The 14,620-nt window shown below is 38.2% G+C and overlaps 1 protein-coding gene across 1 annotated transcript; it reads right to left on the bottom strand.

Moving 5' to 3' along the window:
• Positions 1 to 832: 832 nt before the first annotated feature.
• On the bottom strand, positions 833 to 4,300 carry otulina (OTU deubiquitinase with linear linkage specificity a). The gene is made up of 3 exons (XM_046049243.1): positions 4,056 to 4,300; positions 3,377 to 3,498; positions 833 to 1,439 (listed from the first exon to the last, which is right to left on the bottom strand). Exons 1-3 carry the CDS (start codon positions 4,170 to 4,172, stop codon positions 1,016 to 1,018), a joined length of 663 nt encoding a protein of 220 aa, XP_045905199.1. The 5' UTR covers positions 4,173 to 4,300; the 3' UTR covers positions 833 to 1,015.
• Between the last annotated feature and the right edge of the window lie 10,320 nt (positions 4,301 to 14,620).

The raw sequence follows: 14,620 nt of genomic DNA, 5'->3' as shown, positions 1-14,620 counted from the left end.
TGGAGCCAATCCCAGCTGACATCGGGCGAAAGACGGGGTACACCCTCTCCAGCAAGGGCCTCAAAGATACCTGAATAATGACCTGGCCCCTTACTCACGAGACTTGAATCCTACTGAGAACCTGTGGACCCTTCTCAAACGTCAGATTTACAGTCAGGGAATACACCTCTTTAAACAGCATTTGGGAAGCTGTGGTTGCTGCTTTCGCAAAAGTTGTTTGTGAACAGATCAAAAAACTGACAGACTCATGCTACTGAAAAGAAGGGCGGCTTTATTGGTTACTAAATATTTTTGAAAGGCCACAATTTATCATTTTGTGTCGTTACACTTGCTTTAAAAATTGAGAATAAACAAGTTTATGGAAATTATTTTTGTAATTGAGTTGCCTAATAATTCTGCACACTTACATATTCTCCTGAGCAAGACAAAACTCACTTTAGTTAAACATTCAGGTTTGAGATTCAATTATATGTTGGATTGAATTAAAGTATTGTGCTTGTTAAACAACTAAATTAATCCTGAGGAATACAATTCCTCTAATAATTGTGCATGCTGTGTATGATGTCTACAGCTAAACCCTATCGGTGAGTTTTCTTTGTTAAATTTGATAACATGAAATCTATCTTGTGGTTTTGTGTGGAAATGCTTTTATTTACACAGCATGAATTTAACGGATGTGTGCTTTGCAAATGGCCCCAAATTTTTCCAGATATCAGAACAAATTAATGGCAGTTCGTCACCAAAATATATATATATATATATATATATATAGACAATACTAAATAAGGGGTAATATATGTAATATTTTCAATTAAGTGGGCAACAGCAGAAGTGCAGTAAAATAAAGCAAAGCAATTTTTATTTTCAAGTATTCTTCAACCATCTTATACAAGTTATGAAAATGATATTTTACAGTATATACACATCACAAGCATTTCATTGCCTTGTAAGGAATTTACATCAACACCTGTTTGTTGCATAATTCATGTGCCAAAACAGCTGTGATTCTGAACCACTACATGTTCTTCAGCTCCTGTATGTGAGCAATCAGCTCCTGCGGCAGTCCAAGCTCTGACACGAGACCCACGCAGCGCTGCACAAGGTTGTTAAGGCTCTCACTTGAGCTGGACGAGGAGTCAGTGGACTCAGAACAGAGCTTCGGATGCTGGTGAGGAACGCCCAGGTCCATTTTGTCTCCTCTCTTGCAGCAGTCCGCTTCTTTACATCCCTCTCCGCAGCAGCCGGGCTCTGCCTGCTTCACCTCCAGGTCCTCCATGCTCTCAGAGACGACGCTCACGCTGGGAGGAGGATTCTCCAGAGCGTTCCTGATGCCATCCATAACCGCATCTTCATGCTGTGAAACCCGCTGCAGCAGGTCAGTCACAGAGGCTGGGACGGGGCTTTCCGGATGCTGGATCTGGCACCAGCACCATACAGCACTGTGACGTGAGACACAAAGAGGCAACAGTGTCAGATACAACGGCACAGAGAAGAGACTGGGACAGGCATCTGCTGGACAGAAAAGACCTTTCAATAGTGACCAGAACAAAAGAGGCCCGTGATGTTTCTGTGCAAGAAAGAGGTGGAAATACTACAGTTAGGAGTGTTTTTAAAACAGTGCATAGAAATGGAAAGGCAGGGCAAAAAAAATAAATAAAATAATGTCATTTAAGTTAGGGCTGGACAATTAATCAAATTTGATCACATTTTCAAAATCACAAGAGGTGCAACATTTGTTAAAGGCGAAATGTTTGTCAGAATCCCATTTTAAATGAAATGCTGTCGAGCCGCAGAGACGTCCTGGACTACACATAATATTCTACAGACTTAAGAAAACATCTTTGTCTGGTACAGATCCTAGGAAAAGTCACACTACAATCATTTTACTTTGTTTTTCAATGAAAATGAGAATAATAATGTAAAAATACCTCTAATATCACAAATCACATCGCCACTGCAATATCAGTCAAAATAATCACAATTAGATATCTTTTCATTGAGCCCTAATCTAAATGATCAAAATAAATTGTTCCAATATATGATTAGGATGAAAAAGAAATCACACTTTACGCTGTCGGGCTGATACTAACTAGACAACATGATTTTTAATGTTCAAAAAGGGACAAATACACAAATATACAATAAACAATATATGGAACTCCTCAGCATCACATCCATGCACATTAAGTTCTTGCTTGAATTCATCCTCTGTTTTTACTCATTCATTTCTTAGTTCTGATTAGGGTTGCTAAACTAAAGATTATTTTCATTATCTATTATTCTGTTGATTATTTTCTCCATTAATCAATTAGTTATTTAGTCTAGAAAATTACGAAAAATGTCAGTGGTTCCCAAAGCTAAAGGTGTTGGGTTCAAATGTCTTGTTGTGTCCACAACCCAGATATATTCAGTTTACTGTCAGTGGAGTAAAGAATCCAGAAAATATTCACAGGCAAGAAGCTGGCCGTTTTTTTTCTTACAAAATTACTCAAATACTCAACTTTGTGGCAGCTCTGGTTCTTCATAATTTTGCCATTTTAAGAATGTATTTTATTTATTTCAAGTTGTTTTTTTTTTGTTGTTTGGCTTCTTTTGTTAAATGAAAAAAAAAGCTTTTTTTAGAAGAACACGTTTGTATTGGCAATAATATTAATTCTAAATATAATTAATATAATATTGTAAAAATTTCAAACGATACCCAGCACCCTTTTGCTTAAAGCTGGGGTAGTCAATGTTGGAGAAACAAGCAAGAGAGGGCAAGATTTTAAAAGTTTCCAACCAAAGACATTTCACCCCTTCCCTTCATGTGTTCCTACAAAGCCACCCCCAAAATTATATTTTCAATAAGTTCATGCAGCTAGGCCAATAAATGAGTGCAGGTGATACTGAGTTGATCACTATTCTAAAATAACAGCTGTCCTTATTAGCCAGGCTACTTGCTGTGTTTGCGGGAGAGAGAAAGGGAACGACAGCAAGAGGAGGTGCTGAGCGCAGCTCTATAATCAAATACGATTTTACCCATTTTAAATAGGAAAAAACAGAAAATCAGTATGTGGCGGTCAGCGTTGATAATGTGGTGGGCCGCAACAAATAAATGATGTACGGGAGACACTGGGGTATCTGATCTGGATTACCTAAACCAGTGGATGTCAACAGGTTTTGATTGTGACAACTTTAAATGAAGCAATGTTAACATAAATTATGAACAGTTTCATCCAAAGAGAGATTTTTCCTTCTTGGATTGTTTCGTTTGCATGACTTTTTAGAAGCAGAACGATGTGAAAGTACGCAGTATTTCATGAGGGGAAAAAAAGCACAATATTCATATTAAATCTGGAGATAAACCACACATGGGATCAATAACATGATGGTTTACCTTACGACTCCTTTGAGACGGCCCACAGCTACAGTCTGAGCTGCTCCTTCCCTGAACCCCAGGTTGAAACCGTCCTGAAGTGAGGCCTCCTCCCCGGCATCAACTCCGTCTACGTAACCATCCTGTCCGTAACACCAGCCAGGAGGGGAAAGGCTCACGTTAGTAACACTAAAACTTAGTAACCATCCTGTCCGTAACACCAGTCAGGAGGGGAAAGGCTCACGTTAGTAACACTAAAACTTAGTAACCATCCTGTCCGTAACACCAGTCAGGAGGGGAAAGGCTCACGTTAGTAACACTAAAACTTAGTAACCATCCTGTCCGTAACACCAGCCAGGAGGGGAAAGGCTCACGTTAGTGACACTAAAACTTAGTAACCATCCTGTCCGTATCACCAGTCAGGAGGGGAAAGGCTCACGTTAGTAACACTAAAACTTAGTAACCATCCTGTCCGTATCACCAGTCAGGAGGGGAAAGGCTCACGTTAGTAACACTAAAACTTAGTAACCATCCTGTCCGTATCACCAGTCAGGAGGGGAAAGGCACAACTAATGCGATGAATACGAGCGCGAGAAAACATACTGGGAGTAACTTCTATGATATCCACACAAAATTGAACATTTCTTTAGTTGGAAGTGAGCTAAGGAAGCTAACAAAGCTACATTAAGGTTAGCTTTACCTTGACTCGCTTCTTCATGTTGGATGTCCACTCTTTACTTTGCAAACTGAGGTCGTCCCCATTCTCGTCAAACACGTCTTCTCCGTTGTACGAAATAGCTTTAACCCAAGACATCATGAGTTTAAAATAAAACCTTTTTATAAAAAAGTTAATGTTAATACTTCATCTGATCAACATGTCGAGCAGCAACGTCAGTCACTGACTGCTCAACGGCAAGCTGTTACGTCATCATCCTGCGCTACAACTGCAGCCCTGCCTCCCGAGCCCTTGGTCTGTGAGCCAATGGGGGTTGAGCATGAGTAGCGGCGCACACGATCTGTTGGTGAACAAATCTGAAGCTTTTATTTTTACTAAAAATCTTTCGATTTGAATTGAAATTAAATGGTCTTGTTTATTTGAGAGACTGAGATCTGTATTTTGAAAATGGAAGAAAGACTAACTTGTTAATGGTAGAATAATATTTTTTTGAATGATTAGCCTACCTACTGTGTTGTGACAAGGTGTGCTTTTTGTCATTTTTAGTGAATCCAAACAATACACTTTACCACCGCAATGCAAATTGAGGGTAAATATGAAAAACAATACATTTTAACACTTCTTACAGCTTACAGCCACTCTGCGTCATCATGTTTTGCTTTTGCACCGCAGGACCTCCACAGCACACACCCATGCATTGCTTTCATTGTTGATAATGCTGATTTCCAAAGCTCATTGTTCATTTGCAAATTAAACTTGTTGTAAATCTCTTGCATGGCCTCAATCCGTGTCACATTCCCTGAGTCAGTTTGTGAATTTACATATATATATACAAGTATACAAAGAGGCTACATGGGCATTTGTTTTTGCAACTTATATTGATGTATTGTAATATTTGTATATATATTACAGTACATAGCCTCAATATATTATAATTCGATTTCTAAAATATAGTTTTCATGTAATTATGTTTTGTGTACTTTGCGTTGTGCTGCCACAGTGATGGATTATAGTACTGGTTGCCTTCAAAGGATGGCATTATTAGATTGTTAATTCTGATGCATAAATGTGTAACCCGCATTTTGCTATTGCAGCTGGTCAAGGTGGAGCCTTCTTACTTCAGGAATCAGGTCACAAGATAAATATGAGCGGTTGTGAGGTGATTAATTGGAAAGGAAAGGTGAAAACATTTACACACTATTTACATATGGGACTTTTCTCTAATCTTTGCTTTTTGTTTGTGATATATTAGATTTTTTTATACCCCTTTTGGACAAATATAACTACCTCAGACTTGTTCCTAAGGTGGCCACAGTACTTAGTTACATTTCACAGCTGGAAATTAAGGGACTACATGAGACTGTTTTTAGTTAGAAGAGTGACAGTTAACTGAACATTTTTTTTGCTCTGATACCAAAAGGTTTTGGTTTGACTTTCACAAATGCATCTCTTTGAATCTTGATAACATTAAGTTGAATCAAGCAAACAGCCAATTTAATTGGTCTTGTTTTAATTGTGAATAAATAGCACATCAATTGTTGCACATTGAAGAAGGGTTCTTCAGCCTCTCTTTTCTTACATGAACCTGCTGCATGTTTGATGAATGCTGCTGTATAAAGATGACTTGTTCTAATATTATTTTATTTTTCAGTCTTTTCAATTGTTTGTGGGTTTTTGTTTGTTTGTTTGAACCTTGCACATAAAAAGGTAACGCTGAGGAGTTTCTTTTAGGGTGTACTTTTCCTTTAACGCACACTTCCTCTGTGGTGTTTATGGCTAATCTGTAAAGCTGCGGTACATACTGCCATCTAGCGACACATCAGATAACATTTTACGATCCTGCAGGGGGCGCTAGTGCCTCGCTCTAAAACTGAGTCTGGTCAACGACACCAAACATCCTCCGGCGTCAGAGCTCAACTGTGTCTACAGATGATCGGTGATCAATTTTACCCCTAAACATATTCTACCTTTCTTTTAGATTTGTGGAGTTTATATTTGACATCCTTACAGCACTGTGGCTGTTTTGTATTATTTGATTTATTTTATAGTAAAACACATTAAACTCACACTATTTCATTTTAGGTTATGGCTGTTTGGCTATGGATGTTTTTAAAAAAACAAAACATAACTGTTTTCTAAAGCAAAAACTCTAAAAGTCAGGATGCCAAGAAAAGTTTAAATAAGGCTGAGGAAAATATCTGTATCGTTGCTGTGCAGTGAAAACTCCATGTGTGATGAGTTTTAGGTTTTCAGATAAAAAAGGGATTATGGATTTAAACAATTCTCCTTTGTCTTAGAAAAAAATCTAAAAACATTGAATTATCTTTTTAATGTCACAAAGCTTAAACAAGGCTGTTTTTCATATCTTATGAAAGAATGACAATTTGGAGATTCAACAGCTACTAAAAGTTCTTACAGAGTCTCAGAACTGCCCATGTGATCAATGTCACTTGGTAATATACGGTGATTAGTTTTCATTTAGATTAAATCAAATCAGAAAGGAACTTTAGCCTCTTTAGGGATCGAGGTGAACAGTATTGAACTTACACAAACGAAAATAATAAGAAAAAAACGTGTTATTTTGCATGTGCATTATGGTGATATATCCACGTTTTAGACAAGAAATCAAAACCGTTTTCTCAAACAAATGTTCCAGACAAGGAACATTCCTTCTGAAAGATGTTCTTTTTCTCTATACAACACTTCCATACAGATGTTTAGTGCAGCTTGGACGCTTCAAATCACTGTCTAGTGCATCTTTACAGCTTCCTGTTTAAGTTTTCAAATAAGAAAACGTCGTCCATCATGACAAACACATTCATATTCATTCATCAATAATGCATCTCACCCCCACCCCCCCTTTTCTTCACTGTTGAGAGAGAGAGAGAGAAAGAAAAAACAAAACCTGATTGTTTTATTTTCCGGTTTTCTTCATGCTTTATGGAAAACACAGGAGAGAGCGGGCGGCGGGCAAATGCCTTTCACCTTGTTTGAAAGCATTTGCAGCTGCTGGACAACAATGGCCTTGAGACCACTCCGAGGCCACGGTGGAGCTGTCTCTGCTCTGGAAATGGAGTCGGCCCGGAGGCCTCATTCATTCACGGCAGCCACACCTTCAGTCCCCTCGCTCAAAGAGTCAAAACAAGCAGCCGGGGCAATCACCTGACACATTTCCATCCAATTTCCACTGCAGAATGTGTTCATTTTCAGGCTAATGGCATGTCATTTTGCTGGAGCCTTTGGTCAAGAATTAATCCTGGAATCAAAACAGATTTTCCGGGGAGCAATCTTCCATCAAGTATTGATTTTTTTACACTCACAGAGCCTGTACTCCCTAATTTAACCTGACAGCCAGCAGCACAATGGACTGGGAGCACCTTGGCATCTCACAGAGGGAGCTCTCCTCCTCCTCCTCTCCATGAAGTGAAAGAGAGATTGGGATGGAGGGGGGAAAAAGGACTCCCAGATGTATAAAACAAAGAGCATTGCTTACAGAAAACACAGAGATAAAGCGTCTGTCTCTCTGTTTTACCTCTAATTATGTTTTCTAGTATAGTGCAACTTGGGCAGGTAAGGCTGAGAGGGAGAATGGGAGAGTGTTCTGGGGCCATCAGCTATCATTATGTGCCTGTTGACATCTCCCTGTCTTTGAGTGATTCTCATCTGTGATTTCCCCTGGCCATTTTCCGCAGATGCACGAAGAGGGGTTTCATCATGGCCCCATAAAAAAGGACCAAAGTGTCGGTACAGGCGCTCACTAATAAGAAAGCAAAGATGTGTCCGACCATGTCACTCCTCTCCCATCCATATCTGCTCTCGTGATGCCTTCAGATATGCAATCATTCTCCTTTCTCCCCCCTCCCGCTCTCCCTCTGCATGTGCTGTAAGTATACTATACAGTACGCAGAGGTCAGCGGGATGAGAGGATGATGGAGGGCAGGGCCGGTTATTTTCCTCTAGCTCTTAAAGCTGCGATGACCCATGAGCAGGAGAGTTGCTCTTTGCCAAAAGGGTTTTCCATGTGCTGCTTACAAACTACCTGACAGGAGGGGAAACTATTTCACTTTTCATCTTCTACTTTTAACTCGTAATCATCCATTTTTGAGGAAAATGTACTGTGGTGTGTCTGTTTTTGCTCATATTTTACATTAAGTTGCCCATTTGTGCAACATTTTGAAGTACTTACTGTAATTATTACTGTACATTGGCAGGGCCATGGAGAGATCTAGACAGGATGGACTGGTGGAAGAAGTATTCAGTTATTTTACTAAAGTACTAATATCACACTGAGTCCACTACAAGTAAAAGTCCTGCATTCAAAACCGTACTTAAGTAAAAGTATGCAAATATTAGGGAGAATACAGGAGAATTAAAGGAACTCTTCATCCTTCAGTTTATTGGAAAAATTCATTTTCACAAAAAGTAACTAGTAACTAAAGCTGTTAGAAAGTAGTGGAGTAGAAGTATGAAGTTATATAAAATGGAAAAACCCAAGTAAAGTACAAGTATGTTGAATATGTGCTTAAGTACAGTACTTGAGTAAATGTAGGCAGCTTCATAGCACCTGCTGAAAACATAGGCTTTACATAGGCAAAGAAAAGACGTTCAAAAGAATAAAATCAATTAAGAAAAAACAGATTTCAAAATTAAATAAAAGGAGATAAAATACTATTACAGTGCAGTAGCACTCTGTAAGTTACCTCAAATGCAACAAAGGGGAAAAAAGTGCAGTAGAGAAACCAATCAATGACAGGCACAGGAGAGGAGCGGAGTTTTTTTAAATTTAGAGTTGAAAGTGGCCTCTGAGATCAACAGGAAGTTCCATTGGTAAGCAGCGTCGTCGCTAAAAGCAGCTTGACACTGACTCAAAGTACAACCAGTTGACTGCTTCCTAAAGATCTAAGTAAGGGCCCTGCTAGGTTCATATTCTTCAGAGATCAGAGATGTTTGTCCCGAGTTGACTCAGGGATTTATAAACTAGCAGCAGCTCTTCGAAATCAATTCTTTAAGTAACGGGAGGTTTAAGAACAGGAGCAATGTGATCAGCTGTCTTGGTTTTCTTATTATCTCCAGTAAGGTTTTAGGATCGAGTTCAATACAGTATCTTGTGATAAACAGACATTGTTGTTAAAGCAGTTGTTTACAGTATATATGCGTTTTTACTTTTTGGGCGGCTAAAGGACACTGATAATGGACTTTGGATATTAAACTAGATCAACACACTTATAACCTTTAACCTCTGCTTCATTGGTGGTCTTTTTGCATCTCTTTCTGTAGTATTATGCAGGTGAACTGTAACTTCTAAAGTTCTGTTGTTGGTTTAAACAGTTTTATTCATGTTGCAAATGAAGAAGGCTTTCCAACGCTTCTTGCCACAGCAGACCCACTGACACCTCTCTTCACAGATGTCATATAGATTACTATAATACTGTAACACTGACTCCTCACCATTGCTCCTCATGACCCTTTACAAACCAATGTCCACTTACAGTAACTGCAGAAGCTGGGAAATGGCAAAAAATGGAGTGAGAAAAAGTTAGATACAGATAGAAAGCGTTCATTTTAAGCTGACCTACAAAATGCACCTGTACTGTACGCTGCCTTTGAATAATCTACAAACAAAATATGCTCTTCTCTTTTCATGTCCATTTGAAATATTTTTTAAAAAGAAAATATTTACTGTAAATATGTGATCAAGAGGTTGATTAATCACATAAATTCCCCCAGAGTGTAAAACTGAGGTGGCTGTTAACTGCTACTCTGCTAAACTAATTAGCTTTTGCAGGAGTTTATCTTGGTTTCTTTCTCCATCATGATTGAACGTCTCATTTATTTACTGTATTTGCAATAACAAACTAAATTCCAAAAATAAAAACAATAAAAAAATGAATCCCATGGTGATTTTCACTCACTCCCTAGGTAGAGAATTTAAAGCAAAGTTGTGGTTTATGTTTGACTTTTCATAAAATGAGACGTCATCATTTAAAATACACTTTGGTATAAAGACTGCTTAAAAGTTAAGCACAAAATAGTTAGTGGTAAAGTCAGGAGCTTCTGTTTGAGGGCAAAACTCATTTATATTTTCCAACCTGATGAATTTCAAGTGGAAAATGTTTTCAAAATCGAATAGATACACTTTACTGCAAATTTACTTTAAAAGCACACAATGTAACGTGTCGTATTGAAGCCAAAGCATTTATTTTCGTGTGCACAGTTAAAAACACGTTTCCCTGCACAATGAAATTCTTCCTTTGCCTTCCACCCTGAATGCCGTTTGACAAGGAAACGGGAGGCATAACACATACAAGAAAATAAATAAATAGAATATCACACTTTGTACAATACACAGAGTACTATTAAAAGTATTAAAACTCCATAATAATGGTGTTGATGCTCAAGGTCAACACAAATACTCTCTTTTACAGGCAACAACAAGTGCATAGCTATTGATTAAATACAGACGGTGGACTGTAACTCTTAAATAAACTATTCCCTTTTATAAACATGTTTTCTGATGGTGGTTAGGATCGTCATGACCTTGTGTTTATTACTGTATTCAGAAGAAATGTAGTCACTATGTGCACGACTACAAGCCATAAGAGCTGGACGTGAATTTTAAAAAAAAGTGATATTGATTGCTTTCCTTTATCCTCCACAGTATAGAATGTGCAGAATATGTGCAGGAGGCAGGTGGAGAGCGGGTGTGCAGCGGAAGCTCTTGCAGACTCACCTGAGTGTGTGTTTGTGAGACTTTTGTGGGGGGAAAGATTCTCGCTCAGAAACACTAAGCAGAGTTAAGGCTGTGAGAAAACAGAGACATCACAGCCTAAAGACATGCATTCGAAAACCTGGGCTGCTAGAAAGTTAAATGGGCTATGTGTCGATGCAATCAGCTGCTCAAGTCAGACAGGTGTCTCTGTAAAGACCTGGGCTATTAACTCCTCTACTTGCAAATACCTTAAAGTGTCATTGCTAATAACGCTGAGGGGGGAGAAAAAAAGGCAGAAACAGCAGCAAAAGCAAAAGGGATCATATGCATGGCCAACCTGGATTGCATGTGCGGATTGGTAATTGCACCCCCAGAGGCATCTGGGTGTGCAGAGCAGCAAAGTGGGAGACGCCTGAGCAGCTCGGGCTTCACAGCCAGTGTACCAACATCTCAACCTTGAGGAGGAAGTGAAAACAAGAAGGTGGAGGAGCGGCGGGTGAGGGATACACAGACAGTTCATTTACCCTGAACATCAACCCACCGCGCGTTGTCTGAAAGATAAGGGAAGTGAATGCTTCATGCCTGATGGAAAACAAAGGCAGCAATTTAAAACCATCTGCATCCAACACATGCACTCTCTCCCTCCACCCCTTTGTTTCTGTGTCCTGACTGATATTGAAACATAATCCATTTGGAGCGCCGACATGTCATAATATTTCTATCCGGCCTCTCTCTCCCCATTCAGGACAATTTCAGGTGGTTGCAGGTTGAACGGGGAATGTTTCTTTATTGCAACAAGTCAGACAGTCTGCTGAAGACTGGAGTTTGATTCTGTTCACTTAAAGTCCTCCTAAAGGAGAACTCCGCTGCTCCTGTTAGCCTCTGTAGGGTCAGAAAATAAGCCACAACAGTTAGAGATCAATCTTTACTGGAAACATCACACACCACAGAGGCCTCAGATCACTGTATTACTGCTTTTAGATCTCTGCTAAATAAAGAAAAAAGTAGCTTTAATTTCCCTATTACGCTTAATATTATTCTTTATGCACTAAGTATGATACTTTACTTTTCATTTACCTAATGTTGTCTAATGGCAAGCTGCATGTCCTTCCTCTGTTGTTCACGTCCTACTGAGATTCCTTCCTTTTTGTCCAGTTTTTACTTTGTTTGTTTTATGAGGACAAGCGCATACCGTGGACCAATGCCACATATTACAGCCTAAACCAGATTTAGCACAAATACGCACGACTCAGCAGGAGAATACATGAAACACAAACAGAAATACAGGGAAATCAAAAGGAGGTTTTTTAAAAGGGCACCTTACAGTCTGTTTAATAATTTCATTGTGGCAAATTGAACTACAGTACAATCTGAGCTGAAATAATCCATTAGGACCATAATGCAACACTTGTGTAGTGGGACCCCCAACTTTCAAGTTTTAGTCTCTTTATTTCACTTTATGTTGTGCTGACATGTTGCATGTGTTTCGTCTTAAGTGACTCATAAAGTATCACCAAACTAATCTGCAATTATTCACATGATCACAAACTAATTGCCACCCAATTAATCTGCTGCCTGGAGCATTTATGTCCTCTTGATTGTCTGGGGGCCCAGCGCAGTTGCCTGCTTTGCCCAATTTGTAATCCAGGCTTGGGGAAAAAATAAACCGCAGGACATTTCACCAAATCACTGAGCTCACCAGGGGTGTGGTTATTTGGCTGTTTATGGATAAGTCTAATATTGGCAACCTTAATTAAATATTAAAAAGTTATAGTTCTCTTAAAACATTGCGGCAGTGTTGTTGTAAGCCTGTCTACCTAAAGCTTCTTGAGGCAAATTTGTGATTTATGATATTGGGCAACATAAATAATTGTGATCTTACTACTGTATCAGAGGTTTTAAGATTGAAAAGTTCTCTTAGGCAAACTTTTGATTTTGGGCTCCCAAAATAAAATTGTTGTAACTAAATTAACAAATAACCTGTATGAGAAGTGCCATTTAAGGTTTAGTTAACTGGTTGATTATAGCACAGCAAACATTTTGTCTTGTCATAGTGGGAAAAGCTCAGGTGTTGAAGTGGCGCCTTTACTCCTGTTTGTTTTAAATAATTGACTAAATTACATGTCTTCAATTACATGCTGGTAAAAGTGTGAGGAGGCTTTAGGAAAAGGAGACTTTCTTTCATCACAATCTTTTCTTTTTCGAATTAAAGTTGTTAAATCTGGTATAGTTTACTGTAAAACTTATAGTAAGAACAAAACTTTTGTGCATGGCACATTTATCAGAATCACATCCAGGAATGATTGATAAACCCTGACATTTACTCCATAATTCTGCGTTAGGATTTCTTTCAACTGTGCAGTTACTCTCCGTTCAAACGATGTGCTACTGCAGAGAGACAATAGAAAGTAAACTTTTATCAGCAGCAGAATACAAACAGTTTGAGAAAACAAATATGGGTCAGGAGCTGCATCTGCACAATTACATTGTTAATGGGAAAGACAATGAAAATGGTGCGGGCAGAAAACAAAAGAACATCAAATAACTCACTCGAGCTGCGTACACCTCAGCCATCACCACTCAAAAATACATCCAGTGTTTTGAAATGAAGGGGGGAGAGAGAGCTGAAAGGAAACGAAAAAGCATCTTGAACATCAGTTTTCAGTCTAATGTTAATAATTTATGTTGTCTGTGCTTTTTATTATTATTATTTATTTACTACTTTCTTTTCAGCAGCCTGCCCATTTTTCAAAGGCATCATGGACAGGGAGGCCGTATCAAACTTTTGAGTTTAGTTTCAAAAGGCTTTCTCCCTGTTTATTTATATATTTCTTCTTCTTTACACTTGTCTTGCTGTTATTTGGTGAGGCAAACACATGAAGCTTTGATGTGAAGCAAACCTGACATGTATTCTTCTCTACTGACCCCAAGGAAATCTAAATAAATTGCTAAATATTGTATATAAGGCTCTTTTTGTAGCCTCTTCTCTTTTTAAACACATCAAATATTCAGTTACAGTCATTAATCTATCCACCAACAGTAGCAAATGTCAAATAAAACGACACCTTAAATATGAGAGTGAGTACAGGATGATTTAAGCTGCACTTGACCATGACCTCGCAGAGAGAGAAAGTCAGCACGAGTTTGATTTTATTTGATGTTTTCAATAAATGTGTTTATGTGTTTGGTTGAAAAAGATGAAAAGAGAAGTCAGAGATGTTTTTATAATGTTTATGTGTTACTGAAAACTTTGAACTCTATAGCTAGGAAGGTATTCTCTATTTTTCTCAATTATAAATCAAATATAGTAGATTTTTTTTATAATTCTTTATATGTCAGTTATAGGGATAAAATGGGTCACTGTTTTCTGTTTACTGATAATATTTACAGTAGATTGAAATCAGTGATAAATTAATCTATAATTTACCACATCTAAATATGTAATTTCAAGTTTAACCACACCAAATTATATGATTTTCACTACAGAGTCAAAAGCTGGGATGGCTGCTACTCTGATTAGCTAATTACCGTTAGCAGGACTTTAATCTAGATGAGTTTTTTTTCTTGAATTTTAGTAACTGCCTCATTTTGATATTTGAGAAACTAGATTTTCCACGATTGTGATCAATGATACATAAATCTACAATTTCATACATTTCAGTATGTGATTTAGAGGTAGCTTAACTGCACTAAATCCTGAATTCCACTAGAGTCAAAAACTGAGATGGCAGTACTCTGCTAAGCTAGTAAGCTTTTGCAAGAGTTTAGCTAGCTTGTTTTTTTTTTGTGAATCATAATTGGATTTAGCTACTGCCTCATTTGATGATGTGGAATAACAAACTGAATTACCAACATGGAAATCAATGATAATAATAATAAT

Source organism: Micropterus dolomieu, linkage group LG01 (genome assembly GCF_021292245.1).
Source record: "Micropterus dolomieu isolate WLL.071019.BEF.003 ecotype Adirondacks linkage group LG01, ASM2129224v1, whole genome shotgun sequence".
NCBI lineage: Eukaryota > Metazoa > Chordata > Actinopteri > Centrarchiformes > Centrarchidae > Micropterus > Micropterus dolomieu.
Note: the sequence above shows the minus strand (reverse complement) of the source record. Positions and strands in the feature narration are given on the sequence as shown.

Bases quoted from the DNA above. Each gene is read 5' to 3' on its own strand.
- otulina (XM_046049243.1), bottom strand. From the start codon at position 4,172: ATGATGTCTTGGGTTAAAGCTATTTCGTACAACGGAGAAGACGTGTTT. The intron at 3,499-4,055 runs GTAAAGCTAACC...TGTTACGGACAG, and splicing joins ACATGAAGAAGCGAGTCAAG to GATGGTTACGTAGACGGAGT. The intron at 1,440-3,376 runs GTAAACCATCAT...CTCACGTCACAG, and splicing joins CGTCTCAAAGGAGTCGTAAG to TGCTGTATGGTGCTGGTGCC.